The sequence below is a fragment of the Phyllostomus hastatus genome, unplaced genomic scaffold (assembly GCF_019186645.2).
Source record: "Phyllostomus hastatus isolate PE091 unplaced genomic scaffold, TTU_PhHast_1.1 phas_scaffold_46, whole genome shotgun sequence".
Taxonomy (NCBI): Eukaryota; Metazoa; Chordata; class Mammalia; order Chiroptera; family Phyllostomidae; genus Phyllostomus; species Phyllostomus hastatus.
In genome coordinates, this window is record NW_025334032.1 from 42,834,704 (window position 1) to 42,860,034 (window position 25,331).

Consider the following 25,331-nt stretch of genomic DNA (forward strand, 5'->3'; position numbering starts at 1 on the left):
CCGCGCCATTGCGCCGACTCTGTCTGGGGCCCTTCAGCGCTCCGGGTCTATGTCCAAACCTGGAGCTGGGAGCGCGGGCCGGGCGTGCGGGAGTCGGACGGGCGCCCGGGCTGCCCGGGACAAAGGGGCTCCCTCCTCCCCGTGAGCTACTTTGTCCCGCTGCCACTCTGCCCGGCGTGGACGTGTCGCCTCAATGATGGGCCCGCTGTCCGCCAAACCCGGGACTGAACTGGCTCCTCCGGCCGCGGCCCCGGGCCGGAGGGAGGGACCCAGAGGATGAGGAGGGGTGGGAGGTGGGGCGCCCGGGAGGAGGCGAGGGCGCCGGGAGCTGGAGGGCGCGCGCTCCGAGCTGGAGCTGAGGGGAGGGCGGCGGGCCCGGCACGCTCCCTCCCTCGGCCTTTCTCTCACATAAGCACAGGCAGAGGGCGCATCAGCCATGCCCAGCCCTGCGCCCTCCGCGCCGCCCCGCGCTCTCGGCCTGCCGCCCCGCGCCCCGCCGCCCGCAGCGGCCGCCCGGCGCGCTCCACTCCTGGGAAGGGCGGGGAGGAGGGGACGCGTGCCCCGGGAGGTTGGAGGGGCCGAACATCGCGGGGGTGGGGGTTTCGGCCTGGCCCCCCTCCTTCCCAAAAGCACCAGCAGCCACGCCGGCCGAGGAGCCGTCCGCCCTCGCCCCGGCCTCACCTCGCCGGCCCCGAGCGCGCGCGGGGAGCTCGGATGTCCGGTTTCCTGTGAGGCTGTACCTGACCCCGTCGCCTCTCGCCCGCACTGGCTGGGACGGCGGCGTGCGACGTCGCGAAGGCCGCCTGCGGCTCGCCCTCGGGGGTCAGCGCTGGGCTCTCGGGCGGGCGGAGGGCGAGCAGCGCGTCGCTGCGCCCTGGCCGGTCCACCATGCGCCAGCTGCGCGCCTTGTCCCTGGCGTGTTCCCTGCTCGCCGCCGCGCTGCTGCCGGGTCCGCGCCACACGCCCGCCGCCGCCGCAGCCCTCGAGACGGGACTCGGCTTCTCGGACGCGGAGCCGGAGGAGGGCGAGACCCAGGTGGGTGCGGACGCTCGGGCCGGGCTGCGGGAGGGGGTGGGGGGTGAGGACCCCGGGCTGAGCGACGCGTGCGTTCGGTGTCACCTGGTGTCCGCTGGACCCGAAGTTTCCAAGCGGACTTAACGCTTCCTGGGAGCAGAGTTTTCTCCGGCTTTCAGACAAAGTTGTTGCCAAGCAGAAAAGCGAGTTACGGGAGGGAAGGGCCCAGGGAGCCGGCTGGGGACAGCGATCGCGGGACCGCTGGGAGAGGCGTCCCCGGGCTGCGCCCAGTGGGTCTGGAATCGGCGCGGACCCGGAGAACCGGGCACACAGGGGTCCCGCGGCTCTTTGGCCCCCGACAGATTAGTGGGAGTCGCGCAGCCCCGGGGCCGGGACGCAGCCCCGGGAGGCGTGTAGCCGCACAGCCCCGGGGAGGCAGAGCGCTCGGCGCGGTGCGCAGCTCCACAGAGAGGGGGGAAAGAGGAACCCAGGGACCGGGCTGGAGCGCCCAGGACCTCTGAGTCCCTTGCGGAAAACTGGTCGAACTTAAGCCCACAGGTCACCATCGGGCATGCTTTTCCAACGTAAGAATCTCTGCGTTTCTGAAATCGGGTCGTAACGTTCTGAAAAGTAAGGTGGGTTTTGTTTTGTTTTGTTTTAAATATGTGACGTTTTAACTCTTTGCCTAAAAAATGTTTCCAAGAGACTTTGGAGACATTCTGATGTGCGAAGAGGAGTTTGTGTATTTTTGCTTCTTACTCGCTCCCATGAAAGGCTGTCTATTTACCTAAGAAGTCCAGATCTGACGTAAGGGTGGAACACAGGCTTGCTTACTCGAGTTCTTGAACTCCTCAAGTTCCCTATTGGACACATTCTGGGGAGCCTCCTTTCCACAGCTCGTGGTCCCCTGCGGCGGGGGGTGGCGGGGGGGGGGGCTGCTTTGCTGGACTTCAACTGGTGGCAGGAGGAGAAGCTGTCAACCCAGAGGTGACTTCATTGATTGACATGTGCTAAATGTATAGAAACTAAATCGCCTTTACAGCTTTATTTTGAGAGACGTTTTAAGACTGAAAAGGCTTATTTAAAAAAAAAACAGACTACTTTTGCCTTTAAATTTTCAGGGAAAGTTTTCAAATATCGGACCCTAGGGGTCAAGGGAAAACCTGTTGAGGCCAAAGCAAAGTATGCGTTGACTGCAGGACAGAATGCATTGGGTGAATTGTAAAATGATTTTTAACACACATGTTTACACAGGTGTCTGTGACTGTTGTCATGGGGATGTCTTCCTCGTCCTTATTAAATGCCACCAAAATGTAGCATCGGACCCACGGACACTTTCTGTAGTTTCACTTTCTGTTTCTGCAAAGTGGAACTGTCGAAAGCAATGCCCGTGGTAGCTCGCTTCGGTTTGCAGGAAGAAAGCGTGAAGCCGGAGGTCAAATGAGAAGTCTTTCCTGATAAGCTAAGAGCCCTCATGAGAGTCGCTCAGTGCTGGGACAAGCCTGGAGAAAGTGCACGCACGTGTGTGTGTGTGTGTGTGTGTGTGAGAGAGAGAGAGAGAGAGAGAGAGAGAGAGAGAGATGTGTAGGTGCATGGTTGGATGGTAAAAGTTCACTTATTTGTAATTGTCAGAGTCGTCTTCCTCGGTGATGTAATCAAGTGTTCCCTTTGTCAGGAAAATCTTGATGCATTTTTCTTCCCTTTTCTCGTGTTACCGCCCGTTTATGTCCGGCATGGTGGGGGTGGGCGGACACTCTGCAGGCAGGACGGGCTCTTGCGCACGTGGTGACACACCCCGTGACGTCTCTGAGTGTCACCGACGGCAGGGCGGTGTGCCACTGTGCCCGCACTGCAGCGTCCCCACCCAGTGTTTGAGTAGAGGGCGACGGGCATGTGTCACCCGTGCCCTCAGTGCGCCTGCAGGGGCGTGCTCCGGACTCCACCGCTCTCCCTAGTGGCCTAAACAACCGCCTCCTTTCGTGCTAAGCCCTAGCCAGGAGCTGATGGCTCCTTTTCTGTGAACTAGGTAAGCCCCAAGAAGAGATTTCAGAAGGTAAATAGAAGACCCTAGATACACGTGACCTGCAATAAAGGCAAATTTTGGTAATTTACAGTCGGAAAGCTTTTTTTTTTAAATATTTAAAAAATATAAAACAACTCACTAGCTATGAACCAAGATTAGCCATCCAGTCCCTCACCATACCCCCAAAGCCGTTCAGAAAACTGGAGGTAAAACCACAGATGGAAACAAGATATCCTTGGTCCTCCGCTTACATCTGAATTTATTAGGTTCCTCTTTCCAGTTATCTGTGTTCGTATGACTTCCTCAAGAATTCTCAAGTGTCTCTCTGAAGGGTGTCAGCAACAGAAAAGTAAGGTGAGCACGGAGTTTCCTATTGTATAATTAAAATTAACTGTACATGATGGGAAAAAAAGAGAAAATATTGAAAATCATCATCACACTAAACAAAACTGCGAAACCTAGAAGAAGCACGAGATTGCTGCCTACAGTCAGTGGCAAACAAGAGATGAGGCGGAGCTGGTTTGTAAGGGCAACAGAAGGAAGAATTACACCCCATGAAATATGCCTGCAGAAGTTTTCCTCTAGAAAGTGGGTTGAACGAGGAGCATGGACCCCAAGATCCTCCTGTGTTTTCAGAGCAGTAAATGCAGGGAGAGCACATCCCAGCTGCCCATGTTAAAGACCAGGTTCACACAAGATTTACGGTCTGTGTCCGCTAACTGAGTGAATAATCTCAACGATGAAATATTATTGAATAAATCAATGGAACATCTTATTTTCTGTTTTACACAAAGGACTTCAAACATCCCTCCCTTGACAGTTTACATGGAAGGGAAGTAGATTAGCTTAATGTTGATAACATTAATAGCTATTTTTAGTTGCCGTAATAAAAGCACATATAGTTTATGGGGTCTGTCACAAGGAAACTTCATAATAATGGCAGCGAGCTTGCTACATGCCAGCGTTTCTCCTCCATTGTTTATAAATCTGCATACTTTTGTTCTGGATCGTTCTTTATTTACTGTTTTACATTCATCAGTGGGGATGTTTTTCAAAATACCATCTGTGTGCTGACTGCAGCAGAATTCCTTAGAGGTCTTGAATTTTTGTTGTTTTTTTTTTTTTTTTGATCTGACATCCATCAAATCCCTGGGCTTGGGTCGAGGCATATACCGTTTTAACCACCCTCCTAAGTCTTTCTCTTGCACAAGGACAGCCCCAGACTCACCAGTCTGGGGTATGGAGCAATGATTCATTTCATTGGCTTCATCATCTTCATTATATAATCGTCGGGTTTGCAAGAGAAGCTGTAAGTCATGGGCATCTTAAGACACCTAAGCTATTTTTTTCCTCTCTTCAAGAAGCTCACAACTCAGGCAGAAAAAAGAAAGGCTCTAACACAAAACCTCCAGGGGACATCAGGAGAACGGGACCAAAGCATCGTCCGTGTCCTGAAGTTTGTGCAAGGGAGTCGTCCGTGAGGCCGGGGGTCTGGGTGCCCGGACAGAAGGCAGAACTTGAGCTGTAACTTGGCCGAGCATTCCCATCAGCCACAGGGTCCCCCTTCAGGCCGTGGGTGGGACAGAAGGCGAGAAGGCAAGTAGGACTGAGGGGCTCTACAGGGTAGGAGTGAGGGCTCTGCAGTAGCCCCGAGTTTGTAGAGGTGGATGGGGTCGCACTGCGTACGGCCAGTTGCAGGGATCTGGCCATCGTGCCGTGGGTCGTGGAGGGTTGGTTATCCGTGACCTGGGCACCTGAGAGACCTGGCTAGTCAGAAGGCTGTTGAAGTCAGGTGTGGGGTTGATTGGTGGTCAGGACTCTTGCAGGGGTGGGGCATGGTCTAGTTAAGGAGCAGCAGGAATAGTCTAGAAGAGAAATGGTGAATACAGTGCAGCGGGGGCCGTGAGAACAGAGGAAGAATCTGCTAGCGGAAGAACCCATAGACCTGGTGACCAGCTGATGGGAGAGATGTGGGAGAGGAAGACACCGGCGTTGACATCGGTGTCAGAATCATAGGACAGGGTGGGGCCTGTGATAGGGTCACAGCCTTTCAGAGAAGAAGCTGGTTTTCATGGATAGGTGAAGGCATTAGTTCAGAAATCACTTGAGATTTGACTAAACTAAGGAGTCTTTGGAGAAGCGACTTAGGCTCTACAAATTTCCATCTCATTAAAGGAAACTAATTGTCTAGGATCAGCTGGATTTAAGCTGCATAATATACCAAACATATTTAAGTGTTTGACAAGCATTATTACAATCCCTAAAGGAAAATTAACAGAATTGCGTCCCCCGTTGCCCGGCGTTAGAAATGAGAAAGTAAATGTTATTCACGTAAAATAGGCCATGAATGTGGCTGTGATGTTTAGCCATTTCCTTGCAGTCTCCTCCGAGCTTGGTGTTCAGGGCCCAGCACATTTCTCTGGTGGGCTTCAGATCCCGTCCTTTTCGGCAGCCGCCAACCATTGACCTTCAGAAAGGAGGAGATTCGCTCTCAGGGAAATGCGCAGTGTTGGTGCGCGTGGACACCTTTGGGTGCTCCTCCTCCCTTCCTTGCGCTGCACCAGTCCGTCCACGTGAGGGGCTCGGGGTCCGACCCCCTGCCGGCCCTTGCTGAGGAGGGCAAAGACTGCCACCGAAGAGTTGGGTTCTTGCCCCTTTATCCCTGGGTGTCTGATGCTTTCGCCCTGAGCCTATAGCTGTTGCGTTTAGTGTTTCCCTTAGAGGACAGGAACTGGTGCTGGTCAACCTCCAGTCTTCTAAAGGGTTGCAGAGCCCAACTCTGAATGGTGCTCGGGATTAATGTCTTTGGACGTAGAGAATTCAGTTCTCCCCTTGTTTTGGTTTCTACTTCTTTGTAGCCTTTCTTCTGAACTGCGAACATCTGCCAGGCAGCCGTTGGTTCACGGGATGGGTAACTTTGACATTGCTGTGGAGGGCCCAGCTCATGGCCGGTTTCGGCAGCCTATCCGTGGGTGTCCCTTCCTTGCCCTCCCTGGGTGACCCGAGCAGGGTGATGGAGTGGGAGAGTTCTCTCTGGAGTTGTCAGCGTGGGTCCCACCTGGAGTGAGGTTTCCCCCTTCTCACCTGGACGCCTGGGGACCTGGGAGCGGGTGTCAGAGGGAGGAATGTTTTCTGTGGCCCCAGCTGTCATCTCCAGCCACTATAGGGGACGTCACAGGCTCCGATGACCCTCTAGATGCCTTTGTACGTGGGGAGAAGGTGTTTCCATAACAATGAGGTGAGATCGGCCCCACCCCAGCACTGCGGGTGCCCAGCTCCGTGCTAACCACAAGCGGCTTTCCCTTTGCCGCTGCACCTCCACCGGACGGACGATGCTGTTCCATCTCATGAAAGACAATGACCACGGACTGAACCCGGAACAAGAATACAGCTTTTCGTTTCTTTTGAAAAAAAAAAAAAAAAACGTTAGCAGCATCTATTTTAGAAACACGTGGCAATGGGTTTGGGCCTTCCAGGATTTGGGAGACCCGCCGTCCACCCTCCCTTCCTCCTGCGAGTTGCGTAGCCACGTGAAGGCAGAGAGCAGTGTGACTGTGGGTGAGGGCTCCCTTGTTCATGTCTGTGTGCCCCCCCGCCCTGCAGCGGGCCGCTCGGAAATAAACCTGGACTTCCCCCCGGGGCGTGCCGCTCTGACTAACGGGAGCCCACACACGGCCCACTCGGCAGCAGCGTCGTAAGGATGCAAGGGTGGCCCCTGACCAGGGTCTAACTAGCGTTCCTGACAATGATGAAGCAGGTTTTCCCAGCTGCACTAGACTACCTGCAGTGAAAGGCTGGGATTGCACCTGCGCCCAGGGACCTGTCACGGACCATTGGATTTGGAAAGGACAGGTGTTAGCTGGCGGAGGTGCCCCACCTCCTGCGCGTTCCGAGGCTGTGGGTTCACCTCTCACCGGTCACAGTACCCGCCGTACACGCACGCTCTGCAAATACCACAAACACGCCTACACTTTGGTTCATAACACAGACTTGTAACTTTGGGTTTGTAGAAATCACTAATCGGGGGATCATTGACACATTGAAAGTCATGTAGCAGAGAGCTTCATACAACAAGAGGTGACAGTTCTTTTGATTTACAATGTAATTCCAAATTACCGTAAATACTTTACATTTGTGTAGTGGTGTCTCCTAAAATCGACTCCCGGAAATTATCTGGGTAGTTTCTATCTTCAGTGGGTCGATTTTTTTCGGGGTTTGTAGTTTGATGATTAGAGAGCAAAGAGATGGTTACTTGGTTCGCTTTTTGGAGTGCCCACCCCAAAATCCATCAAATAAGTGCCTCAAACCTGCCTCAAAACGCGGGTGGATTCGTACCATTCCCCTGTGCGTACTGTGCCTTGGGGTTTTTCATGTTAGCAGGGTCTCGTGAACCCCTTGCTGCAGTCCTGAAGTCCAAAGCTCATTTCCCCAGATTATTTGGTGCTGTAACCCTGGAAGGATCTGAAGTAAAGCTATTTGCCGTCTTTATGCATGCTCTGTGTTTGAATACTTCTTAACTGCATTCAGGAACTAGTGCGGTAGTAAGTCTGAGATGCTGCCACAGGCCCTGGGGGCGGGGGCAGGGGACACTCTCAGCTTGCACCCTGGGTTTCCTGGAGACTTTTGGAACTTGGGGTTCCTGCCGTCCCAAGGGCTGCGCCTCTTTTGCAAAGGCCAGCCTCTGGCCTCAGTCACCCGATTGTCCCAGGGACCCCCTGGAAGGTAACCTAGGGACCCTAGAAGGAGGCCGTGTGCACATGCTGACTCCCCTTCCCCACGAGGACCTGGGTGACGCCCGTTTCCATCGGAATTCTCCCGGTTCAATGCGTTTGCATGCAGGGGCGTTTTAATTCGTTCTCACCAGCGGGAGCTTCAGGGCGGGGCAGGAAATTACAGCACAGCGAGGGACTGAGAAAATGCAGAGTGGGTGACTCCTCTAGGTCACAAGCCTACCCTCCTTTCTGAGAAACAAGGCAGGAACTCATTAAAACACCGGAAAGAAGTCAGCCTATAAAATGCCTGTGGCATCAGAGATTTTGTGCCAGGCTGCTGATTTAGCAGAAGTTGTCTGCCCAGCTGCTGGGGAGCGCGTGGTGGGTGGGGGTCAGGTGGGCTGGTGTCGGCAGAGCTGGGGCAGAGCTGACACAGCCGAGAAGAGAAGCTGCTGGTCGCACACCAGGGAGGGAGGACCTTCCAGAAGCCACCACTGAGTGAGAGCAGAGACCAGAGGCAGTGATGTCTGGGCGATCAGGGTGCTGAGGGCCTGGGGGCGGAGCTTCAGGGAACCCGAGGGGACCCTGGGGAAGGCCAGGCCGGAGCAGGACTGAGGGCTGAGCTTAGGTGGAAAGCCCCAGGAGCCACGGAAACTCTTCAGTAAGATCCTGGAGTGGAGTGGGATGCGGCTTTGTGCGGACTCCTGGTGCAGATGTGCCTGGACAACCGGATCAGAAACTGGTCACCAGCGTCCCCGAGGCCCAGTGAGCTGCGGGCTTCCCTGCAGTGTCGGCCGCGATGGCCCCACCACTCAGGTGGTGCCCCGTGTGCTGCCTGAGTCCCCCGGAGGCTGCCGACTCCTGATGGGAACAGGGACAGCCTCTTCTGACCCCGGAAAACACCCATCGCCGGACTATCTGGAAACACTTACGAAGTCTATTAATAACAGGCGTCTCTGCTATTGTGGCTCGCATTCCAAACAGAGCAGTGTAAATAGTGGTCACGATTAGAAACACTCACACACACACTAACACACACACACACACACACTCACACCCCCACACCCCCACACCCCCACACACCCCCACATACACCTCTTAATGGTTCTTCAACAGCCTAACCTGGACTGAGTGTATTTTCCTAAGTAAATATTATTTTTAGACAATCTATTAAAAGACACTGTTTTTAAAAATCAGAGCGTATGAGATTAGGTTCTCTGTCGTTTATACGCTCACTTGCAGGCCAGCTGGCAGTTAAGAAAAAAAGAGAGGTAACCCTAAGTTGTAACCCAGCAATTTCTTCTTTTCAAAGCATACCCCTGAGTATCTTCTTGCTCACAGTAAGTCTGGAAAGAGGGGGCAGGGAGGAGCTATCAGAGGAACAGTCCGATTACTTTGTAGCTGCTGTTATCACTGTTTTCTTAACATGCCAGGAAAATCCACTCACACTGGGCGGGCGCCGACCAGAACACGGACACGCTGACGGAGGAGTGCCCAGACGTGCGGTTTGGTGTAAATAACGGCACTTCAGGGGTTAGAAGGCCGACGTCTCATCAAGTTCGACGCTCCTATTGTCCTCCGTTGGACAGGTGGGGAGGAAACACATCTCGGAGTAGGTCAAAGAGATGCGGCTTGCCGTTTCTGTATCATCAAGTGCTTTACCGTGAAACGTCCCAGGTTACCATTTCCGTGCATTTTATGCGATAGCGATGCACGCACTTAGGAGTGGTCGAGGCTGCCCATGAAGCTAGCTCTTTTTCTGACCTCAGAACACATGGTGGGGGCGCAGGGGGTGGGAGACTTTGCTTCACATCTCCTCTGCTGGTGCCCAGCGCTGTCCACATCTCTGCTTGTCTCAGTCACAGCGCTGTCACTTGCTCCGGTGACCCGAGGCCTTGGGTGGACAGACAGTGAGTGCGGTGGGGAAGGGCACAGGCTCTGGCACGTGACCCTCTGCACTCCAACCCTGGCTACAGGGTTTCCCATCCCGCCTTTGCCACTTACTGGCTGCGTGACCTTGGGCAAGTCGCTGGACTTCTCTGTGCTTCCTCTTCTAGAAAAGCAAGTCAGTGACTAATGCCCACATCATAAGGTTATTTAGAGGAATGGAGAACAGAACAGAACTATCTCCTCGCACCGTGGCTGGTGCATAGAGCATCCCATGCATTTTCGTCAAATCAAGGGGCTTCATTATGGGGGGTGGGAGCACAGGTGTCAGTACTGTGAGGGCGATAGGGTGGGGGTTCGCATCGGGGGTGTGATCGGAGCCCCAGAACCCGTCGTGAAAGGAGCTGCGGCCTCCTCTCGCTCAGAGCTCCTTGGGAGGAGAAGTAGCCGGTTGAGATCACATGCCAGATGGGTGGCGGTTTCCGACCACTAGTTTACTTGACTACAGCGCTGTTGCCTGCGCGGAATATTTTTAATTCTTTCTGTGTGTGTCTGTGGTGTGTATTTAGTTACTTTATCCGTCCGAAGTCCTCTTCCAAGTTTATGTTTTGAAAAACAGAACACTTATTTAGGTTCATGTTTGCTTATGGGTAATTTTATTTATGGCTTCCCTAAAAAAACAAACGACTTCTGTCTCAGAGCCAGATTGGAGTTTCGGGGACGGGAGTGATTCATTGCCTGTTCTCCCTGAGTCCTGGGCCTTTCTTTGAATCTCGGCATCCCTCCGGGCCAACGTAGAAAGTTGTCCCAGGCCCAATTATTCATGAGTCATGACCGTCACACTTCAAGTTGGGCAATTGGAAGCCGCTTCAGGATAAATAAATGTTCATGCGAATGACATTTGTCCTTCCTCCTACACGCAAGCAGAGTGAGACCTGCGCCTCTGGAGACCAGCGCTGTGCTCCTGTAGGAGACACAGCTTTGTGTCCGGCCCCGTGAACACAGCGATGTCCCTGTCAGACACACACCTGACACCTCAGTTAGGGCGGTGGAGGTGCGAATAGATAAAATCGGCATCACAGGCGGGGTGGTCCTGCCGACCCGACAGTGCGTGCTCTGCTGTGATCGTGAACGGGGGACAGTGGGAGTGGGGCAGCCCCCAGTCCCACGGGGGCCCCTCCAGCGCCCTCCCGCAGAAGACACCTGAGAGTCGCCTGTCGCCTTGCCCTTGCTCCTGATTCTAGCTTTGTCCCACCTCTGCGAAGGGCCCGCGGCGCTGTGGTGGGGAACAGGTGCGCACACAGCTCATTTGTCCGGTCCACTCCGGGCTGGACACGGGTTTCCTCCCCCCGGGGCTGACCGAGGCTAGTGGGAGTTTCACTTTCTGGTCAGCAGTTGAAATGGTGACTTGTGAACCAAGACACTCGCGAGCTCACATTGGGTCTGCACTGTGCACATGAACGGCACGCACTCCCACGTGCCCCGCGTGTTGCACAGAGGTATCCCGTGCTTGCTCAGTGGGTGGGCCATACATGAGTGTGACTGGACATCTCCGTGAAATGCCAAGTAGCCCGTTGCCGCTAGTCCGAACCTTAAGGAGTCCCAGTGACACAACGTATATGGGCAAGGCTTTTCTATTCTGAAGACAGTGTCACCCAGACGTCCGAAACATGACTTCAGTCCACGTCCCTGAGGGTTTCCTTCGGACCTGGCGGTGCACGGGTGTCCGAAGCTGCGTGGTTTCCCTTACGTTTTCCATCCGTGCTCCCGTTCAGGCGGTGTCTGGTTCTCTGGGCCTGCACTGTTAGGGCTTTTCTTAAGTGAGTGCAAAGGGAGCCGTTTCTTCTCCGTCGGTGCTCAGCTGTCCCTCCGCGTGGGTCGGCCGGTTCCCTGTGCAGTTGGGTGAACGGGCAGGGACTCCAGCCCCTGGCCTCCCTCCCGGGCGGTTACAAGGACCCCTGACTTAGAGACGACGCCTCTCTCCGAAGTATCCCACGGGGCGGCTGTGCCCCGGGTGCTGAGAGGCGTGACGCCGCTGCTGTCAGCCGGAATTCCGCACACACCACCCTATCTCCTCCCCTTTACGGATTGCACACGCCTTTCTTTCCCTTTATCCCATCCATCTTTCGGCTCTAGTACAATACAGTGCCGTTACATTAAATATTTTAGATCCACTTCAGGCAACTTCTGTTCATGATAAAATACTCATTTTCACCACTGCCAGGGATTCTTGTTTATACCACCCTGCACTGTGATGTATAAATGTCCTCCTACAGAGAACGTTCACTTTCAGACTGCAATTGGATTTTCTTAGGGTGCCTTTAAATTTGAACTTAAATTCATTTGGGAAATTGGGTTCTGCAGACTCTGTAGTCTTTACCTCAACACATCTTCCCACCACGCTGGTGCATAAATGATGCTTTAAATCAGGCTGGCTTCGATTTTAGTGTAATATGACCCGGGTTTGCGGCCTGAAAAACTTGGTATATATACCGCGTCCATAAAACGAGGAGTGCTCACTGTCTGTATGTGGAGTGGGCATTTGATGCGAACAACCAGAATTTTTTCCCAAACTCTCATCAGCTCTTTTTTTTCTTTTCTTTTTATCGTGGTGGTGCAGAAGTCATTCTTTGGAAACACGTCTACCTTTATACTGATTTTGTCAAATGGATTTACTTCACTGCTACCATTCGAGTTCAGAAGAGTTCAGGGGGTATGGCTAGACTGATGGGGACAGAAAAAACATGTGCAGGTGACACCGGAAACTGAGCAGGGAGGTTCCTGGGCTGCAGGTCGCAGGGTGTTCTGGGGCCGGAGCAAACGTCCTGCAGCAGGGGGCGAGGCGCCGTTAAAACGCAGCCGAGTCACCTTTGGTTCTGAAAACTTGACTTCTGTCTAATGAGGTGGGTAACTAAGAGATCAGTGTCATTTACGATAGCCCTTAGAAGTCTTTAGCATTTCAGCAAAATAACGGATGCTTTAGTCCAAACTGTTTCATTGGGTAACTCCTGCTCGAATCCCCACTTGATCAGAATAGATGTCGTCCTGAAAGATGCCTGGGGACCGCGGACTTCAGCAGTTGGAGAAAGGATGCTTTGCTTTGCGTGTCAGGGCCCTGCCCTCCCGCAGCATGCTTTTCTAGGGCAGAGTCGTTTCCTGACTCGGTTCACTTTTTTCTCGCTGTGCTTTTCTTTACTTTTGACATTGTCTGCCTTGCTTCCAGTTATAAATGGGAGCAATGGTCAGTAGCGAGCCCTTGTAACTTCTGGCTGGGCTCCCCCATCGAAGCTGATCCGCAGGGCTCTGCCCGCGGACCGCGAGAACCGAGTGGGCCGCGCCAGGCGTCCGCGCCCGGGAAGGCACGTGGCCTGCGCCTCCCGGGTGCCTGCGCCTCCCGGGTGCTGTGTCCCTGCGCTCGTATCCTTCCGATCGCAGTTCAGGGTCCTGGTGGTTATAATGGCGGGCACAATAAAAGTCTGTCTTACTTTGAACTATAAACAGATGAGACATCAAGTGCTTAGATTTGGAGAATCATTTACAACTTGGTTATAACTTCAAGCAGAAGGAGTGAAACAGCTAGGTTTCTAGGCGCATTCTGACTGTAAAATAGGTGCCTTACATGTGGCAAGAGTAACTTTTATACCTGTGTCTGTCACTTTATAACATTGATTCATTTCACTAAGTAGCTGTTGCCTTCCACGTGTTAGGGTTGAAGGTATTAAATAAAATATGAAAAAAATTCTGTAAAATTCCAAGATGTACTGTTTCATGTATTTTAAAGTTATATATATATATATGGTTCAATGGAAGTATATATATTATATATATAATAGTGATTAATTTTTTAAAGGACTAGCTTTTTAAAAAAATAATTTATTTATATATACTTAGAGAGGGAAGGGAGGGAGATAGAGAGAGAGAGAAACATCAATGTGCGGTTGCTGGGGGTCATGGCCTGCAACCCAGGCATGTGCCCTGACGGGGAATCGAAACTGCGACGCTTTGGTTCGCAGCCCACGCTCAATCCACTGAGCTACGCCAGCCAGGGCATGATTAATTTTTATGAGATGCAAATGTAAACAAGAACTTAGACTTAAGCAAAGTATAACTAGTAATCTAGGCCAGTGAAAAAGGTTATACAAACCTTATCATGCAGTGGCTGCAGAATTCAATGAATTCACAGCCTCTCCATTACTGGCAATGCCAGCTAGTAAGTATCAAAGTATGAAATGTCTTCAATGAAATGAAGAGCACGAACTGGGCTCTCTGTAATTTAAAACACGAATTCAAGATAAGTAGTTTCGTAACTCTAAAAAGGAATACTGTGTGAAACTTTGTACCCACAAACCCAGGTTGTTCATTTGATACATCCAGAAAGACAAAAGCAGACAAAATGAAACAAAATGCAAACGTTGTGAATGATAACAATTTTCAGTCTTGCCATTATCCCTGGGTCATCGCGTCCCACTTTATTTAAAACGACAGCCCGGGAGCTCCGGTGTGGTCCGATGGGGTCAGAGCAGAGATGCTTCTCTGTCCCTCCGTGGCCCCCTGTCCCGTGTGCTGCAGCCCTTGGGACGTCAGCCTGCCGGAGACCTTGGCAACACCTGGGAAGAATCACAGGGCACGGACGTTGGGGTTTTTGCTCCTCACAGACCTGGGCATGTGACCATACCTTGGCTAGGCTGGTTGCTGTTCCTCCTCTTAGTGTAATTCAAAGGGTTCAATGGAAATCTTAAGCGTAGTTGAGACCAACCCCTGATGTCTTGTGTTGCCAAGTTAAAGAAAAACTTATTTCCCAGCTCTCCTTGCAGCTAGTGCTGCCAAAGGATCCTACTGGCCAATGAAATGTAAGGCAACATGTAGCCAGGGATTTATGAAAAAATGTTATTTTTCTGATAAGGGTCTGCCTGTCTTTCTATTTTCTGCCCTGGAAATCAGAAAATCCCTTCTAATTAAAAAAATTACTTTATGCTTATCAAAAGAACTCTCTTAGACTTCTGCAGACTAAAATTTTTACGGTTATTAATGTCAGTCAGTGAGTATGGAGTGCCTTTCTAAATTTGTACCTAATCCCTTGCCTCTGGAGCTAAAATAATTTAATGTGCAAGCTGGATATAATCTTTATATCCAGCATTCTTTGCTGACTGATGGGATCTTTTAAAATTCTACATTTGTATTTTGTAAATACTTTAAGAAGTGGCCACATTTCAAATAAATAAAAAGTTCTGTTTGTTAGGAAAACTATACCTTTGGCCCTTTTTGCTGTGAAAAGGGTTAATCCCTGGGGTGTGACCCTGACCGACTCGAATTGTTTTGAACATGGAAGCCAGAGAGAACAGAGAGAAAGAGAAGGCTCGAGGGAGAGAGTTAGATGACAAGTCTCAGAGCGACTGGGGAAACAATGTGCAGACAAGCAAACATTTTCATGTCTCCCTCCAGGTTCATGAATGCTTCAACACCTGGGCTATTCAGAAATTGCGCTGGAGTGTGGGCTTCTGGAGCCTGGGTCTGTCGTGCTGACATGACGACGGGAAGTTAGGAAAGGGTGCTCGTTTAAACCTGCAACAGTCGGGAGTGAAACCTGCAGCACGTACCCCAGGGGGACGTTTAGGGGTGATTTCAAAACTGGGTTTTCTAACCTGCAGAGTAGCTATTCCTAACCCTTTGCCCAACACAGAACGTAAAGACATATAATCCCTCCTCCATACGGGTGGCTAACATTTGTGGGGGAAACATTCACCATCAAATAATAAATACATGATAACGAAGCTTAGTTTAGGGAATAGTTTACTTAAACTTTTTTACAGAGCCACGGCATGATCACATGACCAAGTCTGTGAGAAGCAAAAAGCCCAGCAACACCTGTGTCCTGTGAAACTCTTATTAGCGTCTAATAATAGTTTATGTTTAAGCACAGCACATTTCTCTTTTAGTTAGGTTTTTTCCTTTGCTGTCAAATTTGCAGCTGGAGCCCACGGGCCAAGCTGCAGTAACTCAGGGAGAACAGAGATTTTCCACCAGACAGGCCTTCTCCTTGAAGGTCACCTTCTGTGTCTTGGAGCTGTGGATGTGCTCCCTCCTGTCCGGGCTGGGGGTCTTCACTCTCTCTGCCATGTCATTCCCCGCCCCGTGGGACGTCAGCCTGTCTGGGAGGAGCAGTATCTGGGCCAGGTCCCCCTGCTTCAAGGTGCTGGACTGTATCCGTTATTACAGTCTGGTTGATCTTGGTTCTGGTCTGAGGCTGGACCAACTGATTCCCAGGATATTCTCCCCTGACGGTCTAGGGCATAAAAGCCAGCACCCAGCATGAGCCTGGTGTTAAACACACCATGTGTTTTAATCCCTTCAAGACAGCCTCTGGGCCGAGTCTATTTTTACTTACTGAGTTTCTGTAGGGAGATCATTTTCATTTCGAATATTGGGCATCTTGTCCATTTCTTGGTTCTCTAACATTTAAAATTTCAGTTTCCTATTCTACTTCACAGGCTGTAGTCACTTTGCATATGCAAAGATCTTTTTTTGGCACAAAAACACGTGTCAGACAAACTGAGCACATGCAGACCGCTTGGTGTCACCGAGCACGGCGCACTCAGAAGCCCAGGGTGACGGCAGGAGATGAGGCTCTGGGCAGCGAGCACAGGACCGAGTGCACAGGTGGCACCTTACAAAGTGGTCCACCTGACAGTTATGTGATGTTGCTAGTCAGTGTTACCTCAATCCATTTAATTTAAACAGAAGGGATTCTTTGGTTCTGGCTTCTGAAGTTATTAACCACATATTGTTTTCAATCATATTTAAAACCTAATACCTATAAAGCTGCCTTTCCTAGTTATTATTGAGTTTAATAACTCAGTTGCATCAACTAGAATTTTTATGTAACATACAGACAGTTTCAGTCTACTAGAAATCATATCCTAAATTATACATTAAGTAGTCCTGTGGCATAAATTGTTCAAGAATTATAAGTAATGGCATGTTATAAAATCAACAGATAATATGTGTCATGGCTTATCAATATATTTTTTTCTTTTTCTTAACCATGTGCTGGGAAAAGTAAATTCTACTAAGTATATGCACGTCATTTTTTCAGTATTCTAAAAAGTGAGGTTGTTTTCATAAGCGAATTTTCTGGACACCAGAGAATTAGCAATTTTAAGTATTATAACTCAGATTTTTTATTGTGATGATTAAAGTATATTAAACATAACCTCATCTTCAGGATCTGCTATAATTGTAACAAGAGTTATTGCTACTTCCCATTCCTGCCAGCACGGCTACTGTGTGCAGATGTCTTTGTACTTTTAAAAAATGTGCTTTTATTCTGTATTTTTCCCTTTTCCTAAGGCCTTTCTTTACTTCTGTTCCTTGATGCTAGGGAGGAGTTTTTGTTTTTGCGTTTTGTAGCTATGGCCACACCATGAAATAACAGTTTGTGAGCTTCTGGCGATCTTACCAACAACTTTGAGAGCATCAGTTCAAATCTAGCTGCACTGGCTTAAGCTAATTTTAGTCGATTTTTCTCCCTAAGGGGGAGCTAAGGGCTGGTGCACCATGGAGCTCCATTCTGCTCTCAGTGCCCCGGATGCCTGTTTCTCTCCCCTCGTGATTCCTAAGCGAGGCTGATTCCTGCAGAAACATGTCTGGTTTCAAGGGAGGAAGAAGAAGGAGACAGGAGGTTGTGCCTTAACAGAAAAGGAAGACCTTTCTCAGAAACCCTAGGTAGATTTGCATTTACACTTAATGGACAGGCATCTCTAGCTGCAAGAGAAGCTGGAAAATCAAGTGTGCGCCCATCAGACAACGCTGGGGCTCTCTTTGTAAGGAAGAAAGGAGGATGGATTTTGATCAATAGTGATTGTAACATTGGATTGATGATTTCTAGATTCCTCCCCCCCCCCCCAGAAAAAATTACTAATTTTCCCCCTGAGGCTTGCATTGCAGCCACGGTCCACTCCTGGTACACTCCTCTGAAAGATTAATGCATTTAACCCAAAAGACTGAGAATCTAGTTTGGAGATACAGTTCTTATATGAAATAGATATAGAACATGAGAATTTAAACTTGCTAGTTTTATTGTGTCAGAAGTTAAGAGCAGTCACAGAGAAGGGAAACACTTGGGCAAACGAATGTTTTTAAAAACTATTTCAATAATGTAGATTCCAGTATGAGATAAATGAAATCATGCCAAATTAAATAAATATAGCATTTTTAAAACTAAAAAAAATTTAAATAGATTGGTAGTGTTTTTTTTCTTTTACTCTGTGTTTTTGGTAAGGTTGGGCACAGAGAATTTTCAGACTTGACCTACCTTCTTGCCAATGGCGGCATCTCTGCTGCTGAGTATGTGAATGGAGCAAGGCTTCCTTCGTCCGCACACCCATTCCTCCCTGTCCAGTGAGCTGGACCAGTTTGGTGTTGGAGGAGATTCCCCATCTTCCTTGTCCTCGCATGGGTCTCCCTGAAAAGCGGGAACAGCTATTGTCAGCTGATGACAGAGAATGGTAGTCCTGACCACTGCATGGTCCTCACAGAGGGCGAGCAGCGACCACCCTCCCAGACGGAGTGTCCGGAACTTACCACCAGGTGCCCGGGGGGTCTGTCTTCACCCTGCGTGGCCCCCTCCTGTGCTGTATCCTTCACTCCCCGAGACAGAGACATGGGGGGTAAGCTTCCCTAAACGTAGTTAGTGCGTTTCTACTGCTGTTGGGAACATTTCTTTGGTACTCCCCCATTTTCCTTAATATTTCATCCTATTGATTTTATTATTCAAATCTGTAGCCATATATATGCTCAGCATGTTTTTTTCCAGGAAGTGAACATGTATCAAACTTAATGAGAATTTGACATGAAAAAGACATTTCAAAGAGGGAGGGAAACAGCTATGATGAGAGTATCTGAACTTCGACTCTTTCTTGTTCAATTTCCATATCATCCTCTTATACACGAGTATGATTTGACTGGTTTATATATTTTTAAAAAATTTCCCTTGCCACTGAATTATTTGCCCTTAATCTTTTGAATTATTCTTCTTATTGTGCCTTACGGGCAGTTGTCATATGTGCTGATATTTCAAAGTAGTCCCCCAACAGAGCGTATGTGATTTCAAATACTGACTCTTTTTAAAGTGAACTTTCTTGGAAGAAGTACATTTTGCACGTGTGCTGGTCATTTGCACGTTCAGGTGAATGAGAGATGAGAGCCGTTGTACTGGGGGAGAAGGAGAGAAGAAGCAGGCCACCCAGTGGGTCCCCCGGAAACCAAAGCGGAGCCATCCCCCTGCTCCCCCCCCCCCCATGGCGTGGGAGGGGCAAGCAGCCGCTCCCCGCAGGGAAACCGAGATGGGACCACAGGCTGCGGTGTGTGCGGCTTCTGTTGGCTCCGTATCCTCGTCACGTTGAACCAGCTCAAGGACACTCTGTCGCTCACCCAGGAGCTCAGTTCTTTTTCCAAGGCAGCGGTCCAGAGCACACCAGGAAGGAAATAGATCCTTTCAAAGGTGACAATGTACCCGATACTGTTTTTTATTTTTTTCCTGGCTGGAAAGTCTGCACTGAAACTCTATTCCATTCTGCTTTCTCAGGAAAATGCCCCATTCAGGCCACTGGAACAAACATATCAGGTTTGAAAGCTGACTTCATGTGTAGTCAAATACACCTGCGGAAAATATTTAGAAAACTGTCCTAGTGACTAATATCTTAAACCATTTCTACAATAGCGATGTTGGTAATATTAGGGTGGATCCTTTGCTTTGGCTTTGACTTGTCCCGTCTGAAAACAGACTTCGAACGGATAGCCAAATACACTTGCTAAGTGTGATTAGAAAAGATTTTTCTAATATAAAAACTTTTTTTGAAAGCCTATTCATTTTAAGCAATGATGTGGATTGAAGTCTTTAGGTAGCTGGGAAGGGACATTAAGCTACTTTCTGTTAGTTTAACGCTTTAAAAAATTTTCAGTTAGTGGGAAAAAGGAATAAGATCCAGATATGATGTGAAGTTTGTATGTCTCGCTTACTTGAATTTTGTTTTTCTAAATTACTGTTTTCAAGATCACACAGGACAATCAGGTAGCTGTTAAGTTGCCTTGTAGGAAAGCGTGCTATTGATGTCTTGGCATGAGTTACCAAGAAATGGTGTTTTCAGGGAGCACTGGGGCCCACAACCGTCCCCTAGAGAATGCGAGTGTGCTGACTCGAACCCTTCTGTTGCATTGTATATTGTAGAGAGCGTAGGGCCGTTGAAACGGTGCAGGGACTTCGGGGTCAGAACTGGAGTTGAATTTAACCCTGCGCTTAGGAGCTGTGTGATCCTAGTATTTCGGAGTCGGTTTACTGTAATTGGGTAAAATGGTGTGTATCTTATGGCATTGCACGCGAGTGCCCTTCAGGCGCTGCCCTCGTTAGCCCCTGGGGAAGCGTGCGGCCCCCATCGGGGCCCGTCACAAGTGTCCCGCCCCTCCCCGCGGTTCTCACGTTTGCCTGCAGAGCCCTGCGTTCCGGTGTGTGTCCGCCACTCAGGTTCGGAACAGAACACCTGCCGCGCCTGTGAGTGTGGAGCAGGTGTGCTCCTTCAAGTCTTCCGTTGAGTTTTGCTGGCCTTTGCACCTCGTGTAAGTGGAATGATGTTTAGGCATTCCTTCGCAATTTGCTTTGTTCACTTAACATCAAGTCGCTGCGATTCATCCACGTCGACATTCTGTAGTCATAGCTCCTTCATTTTCCCTCACTTTCCAGCGTAAGATTGCACTGCGAATCTACTATCCCACCTACGTATTCTCTTATGAATGGAAAAGGTCCATTTTTGGACACTTCACTTTGGGCTCTTTTTCCTTGACTCTGCATTTGGGTGGGTTGAAGGTGAATTTCTCTAGAGCAAATGTGTGTTGTTGTGTTAGGCACCCATGGACAAAGTAAACACAGCCCACTTCCTAAGGTATGTTTCGACTTCAGCCTGCTGGAACCACAGGGGAGACTATTGGAGAATGCAGACCGGGGTGGGACTCCCGTGATGATGTCACAAGGAGGCGATTTCTGCCCTTCTTTCTCCTGGAGCAAATGTGGAGACGTTGAATTGTTTTGCTGTCTTCTGTGGACATGAGATTTTTTTCCTAGTTTGCCCATGGATTGAGAAGACGCTGTAGACTTGGGGGGTCCTCACTTAATACAGGGATTTTCTACTTGACTTCCCATCCTAGGGGAGTTCTGGGGTCTGTCTCTTGAGATGTGATCAATTTCAACACCCAAGTTCACCAGCCAGAGCTCCTGCTCCCAAGGTGAATGTGACCGGAGTGCTGGCATAGTCTCTGATTCCCCTCTTTCCCTTTATTTTTGGTTTCCCAGGACCTTTACTTTCTTATTGCATATTCATTATAATATGGAGGTACAGACACACATTCATAGATGATAGGTAGATAGATGATAGCTAGCTAGCTAGCTAGATACACTTTTTTTTAGAAAGAATCTCTTCTAGCAAACTGATAGACACAGAAGTAACTCATTCAGGTTTTACAGGAGATTCTAGATTGTCTGTATGACCTGAAGGTGACCTGAGGGCTCCTGTTCTGGGTCTGCATCCGCTGACATCTGCTGCCATGGTCCCTCCCAGCTGCTCACCCATGGGCCTCTGGGGTCACGGCCACAGGGTGAAATCAACGTCTTTTCTCACTAGCCTACTATTTAACTTTTTAGCAATTTTAGGACAATTCCACAGAAGATCAGTATTCCTAACACTGTTTTTCTCCCAAAAATTTTCACTTGCTTTTGTTAGACCAATAACAGGAAACTATAGAATCTTTTCACTTTGGGTGACAAATCACCTAAAATTCCTGGCGCCCTTGCCCTTGCCCATTGAACAGCCAGATCTTTGGCATGCAAACTTCCTTATACTGACTTTGGGTGATCTTGCCTTGTGGGAAACAACTCCCGTGGTACCCTGAGCAATAACGAATGGCTGACATCCTCGCTGTGATCGATGATGCTCTCTGGAGCTGCCTCACTATGGCATTTGTTCGGGTCCTTAAAGCATAATTCTTGGTTTTGGAATCAGCCAATTACTTATGAATGGCATATGTCTAGGGGAATTAATGCAACTTTTTCAAACCCTACCCACAGGAGAAAAATGGCCAGAGAAATGACTGATTCATTGCGTGCTTCACAGAGCAGCTTTAGGTTGTAAGAAAAAGTTTAAGATCGGACTTGTGAGGGGGAGGACGGATAAGAAAAGGAAACAGTAAAATCTCGTGATGGAGTGGAATTCTTGTTACATGTCCTTCTTACGTACTACTCGAGGGAGGCTTCCGGCACTCGGCTGATAAATATTTACGCATAAGCATAAAAACATCTGAAGACATTTCAGCTGGTCTTAATTGCGTCAGATTATATCCTCTAACCACTGAAAGGTGATTTTGCCTGGAGAAAGTGCTTCTTCTTTGGGGAGTGGCTATTAGAGAAAAGCCTATTGCTCAGTAGCCTAATTGAAACGTGTGCGTAAAATTTAATGAAAATAGCTTTTATTGTGAATTATTTTTCTAAGTATAGAAAATTTATAGAACTTCCAAAATTTTTTAAAAAGGAGAAACATATTTTTAAATCATCTGTAACATTACCACGAGAACTTCTCATTCTTTGCTCTATGTTTTCCCAAACCACATTCAGAGAAGATCATGCTTAAAATATCATTTTATAGCTCACTTTTAAAATGTGATATTCTCTATTTTTCAGATCCTGAACTATTCTTGAGAATCTGATTTTAATGACTCATTGCCTCATTTGTATTTATTTATTTATTTATTTATTTATTTGTGTCCTTGCTGTTAGCTATTTTCATTTTTTTGTGTGCAATACATATTTCTTTACACATTTTCTCTAGTAATTTGGAAGGTCTACCTTCTTCAATGATGTTTACCTTTTACGTTCTAAAAAATATCTTAATCTAGTTTATTGTGACAATCCCAGTAATGGACTTTATCTCACTGGAAGATAGGATAAAACATTTGCTGCATTGCTCTCCCCCAAAAGCATGTCCAGTTTGGGTGGCGTAGTTGGAGACTCAAGGCCTAAAGTTGTTTTTGTTAAATGTTCATATTTTACAGTTTATAACGTCATGAAAATTACCAAAAGTTTTACAACCACATTGCACACGTATTTCATGCATATAAGTTTACACACATGCAATTCATGTGGTATATATGCAAATGCGTTTTACAAACACATTGTACATGTGTTTATAACCCCATTGGCATGTATGTAGACTGTGCTCTCTGTGGAATGTTTCTGAGCTCCCTGTGAATTTTTTGTAAGTTATTTTGATTCACTTTTGAATCTGTTGAATGATGTCTTGCAAACAAATGTTAGGGAAAAAAGCAGGAGTATATGGAATCAGTGCAGGAACTGTGTGTTTGAATCCTCACACACGCGCGTATGTTATTCTCTTCTCCTTTACTCACACCTTAACCACGAAGCAACTTGCCGTGGAATCAGAGCACATTGCCCGCCCCCCCTTCACCCACCCCACCGGGAACAACAGCCAAAGCCCGATGAACATTCTCGAATTGCTCTTTGGTGTTTATGTTACAGACCTGACAGCTAAAAATAGAATTTTATCTGTGGGATGATATGATTTCCAGTCTTTTTGGATGTGTTTATTTTTGCTTTCATAATATGGGAGACCCTTCTTGTCCTTGGCGTTTTAATGATTTCACTGGGGCATGTCTAGACATCACTCGGCTGTGGTGAATTCTCCCTGGTCCTCAGGCAGGTAAACAGTGACCACTCTGCCGCAGAGCTTTCGTGAACTGGGAATGACTGTTAGTAATGTTATTATCGTTAGTATATTAGTTCCTTAAACGGTACTCATCTCTAGTTCCTCTTGTTTTCACTGGAATTCCTATCACATATGTTGAATCTCCTGGAATTATTTTTAACATTTCTAATTTTCCTTATTATTGTTATAATCTCATGCTTTTCCTCTGAATTCTGAAAGAATTTGCGAGGCTTATCTTTTACGTCACTGATTTTTTCCACAGTGTGTCTCTTTAGCATTTTTAAATTAAGTAGTCTGAAAAGTACATCCATTTTAACTTTTCTCATTTATCTTTTGTTTCTGGCCCTTTTTGTGTGTGTAATTTTTAAATAAAATCTTGTGTTATGCAGTACTTGATAAAATGTTATTTATTTTAACTTTCAAAGTGTATTTTTGAGACTTGTGTTCTTACACAGCTGATATGTTCTTGTCTGATCTCCATCCTTATAAATGAATGAAAATTGCCCCAGAGTTCATGTTAAGGTGGGCTTCCACAGAGGTTATGTAAATGCTTGTTATATAGAACATTTTACATCCAAACTCTAGCTGAAAGAGTTCTGAATTCTTTCAGCTTTATGTCTCTTGTTTTATGCAATTAAAACTCTCTTTGTATGTATTTACATCAAAAAGAATCTTGGAGGAATGGACTTAGAAATATGCACTCAAGTCACTATTTATATATGTTATATATAAGATTGTCAAGTGAAAAAAATAGCAAAAAAAACAGACATCTATATGGTGGGCTGTTTCAATATGCCACTTTTTAAAAACTAATGTTCAAAATATCCTAATGGTTAGATTTTTCCACAAGTACCTCTTTTTCTCCACTCTCCTAAATGAATTGGCCGAACCCCCAAATACCAAACCTAAGAAGTCTTTCCAAGGGGAAGGCTGTCCAAAGAATTTCTAAATATAAACTGAAAATGTATCTCAATAATTTTAAATTTCTACAAATAGCATAGTCATCGAGTTTCTACCTCCATAGGATGTTATTTGAGCTTTTTGTGTATGTATGGCTCGTTACAATTCAGCTGTGACTTTTTACTGATCATTTTAAGGAAGGAAGACAGTTTTCATAACTTCGTAACAGTGAACATTGTCCTCCTAGAGGGAGTTGGTCAGCACTTTAGAAGGTCTCTCGGTCGTGTCAAAGGGAACCCCTGCTCGTATATCTGAAATACGATGCAGTCATCCGCTGGTTGATGGCGACGGGTCCCGGCTCTGCCGTCACTGGGCTTGGATGGTCGTGGGATGAGCTCACGAGAGCTGGGGAGTCTGGCAAGTGCCAGCCAAGCCCAAATGCGTGAAGAAACCAGGGGTCTGCTTCAGGAACGGCCATGAGATAGTATGAGCACAGAAGGAGGTTCGAACTTGAAAACCCAGGGAGAAAAGAGATGGGCAGCTCGGGCAGGAGTGAAGTCTGGTATTTGAAGGCCACGCGGGGCAGGGGGTGGACACCACGGGAAGGCTTTAGGCTTCGGCCACAGGATGTCAGCGACACCTGCTCGTAACCGGGGCTGGAAGAGGAGCCCGTTTCCTGGGGACACGCTACCCAAAGCAAGAAAAAGCCGCAAGTCCAGAAGGGGGCCTATTTGGGAAGCGACTAACTAATGTACTTCACATTCTCATGGACACGGATCAAGATTGATAGCCACATTGAATTCAACATGAGTCAGCAAGAAGGAGGTTTCCCAGCACCAGCTGCCAGGACTAAAAGGATGGGCGCATCCCAGCACTAGAGGGTGTCCGGTGTGATTTATGCTTCGTGGTTGTGCATCTGCGTGGGAATTTACCGCTGGGAAGGAAATTTAACTGCTGGGTCTTTATTTAGTATTTCAGACCAGCTTGATAACCAAAGTGGGGCATCTCAGAAGGATGGGGGATACACCTTAA

General features: G+C 48.2%; 1 protein-coding gene across 2 annotated transcripts in view; it reads left to right on the plus strand.

The window, feature by feature from the left end:
* The first annotated feature begins 502 nt into the window (after positions 1 to 502).
* VEGFC (vascular endothelial growth factor C) overlaps positions 503 to 25,331 on the plus strand; it is a 71,747-nt gene continuing 46,918 nt past the window's right edge. Inside the window, exon 1 of one of the 2 annotated variants that reach the window (XM_045821425.1) lies at positions 503 to 1,035. In XM_045821425.1, the coding sequence (XP_045677381.1) occupies positions 889 to 1,035 (147 nt within the window). In that variant the 5' untranslated portion in view covers positions 503 to 888. The remainder of the gene's footprint in view (positions 1,036 to 25,331) is intronic. The other variant, XM_045821426.1, reaches the window with a different exon arrangement.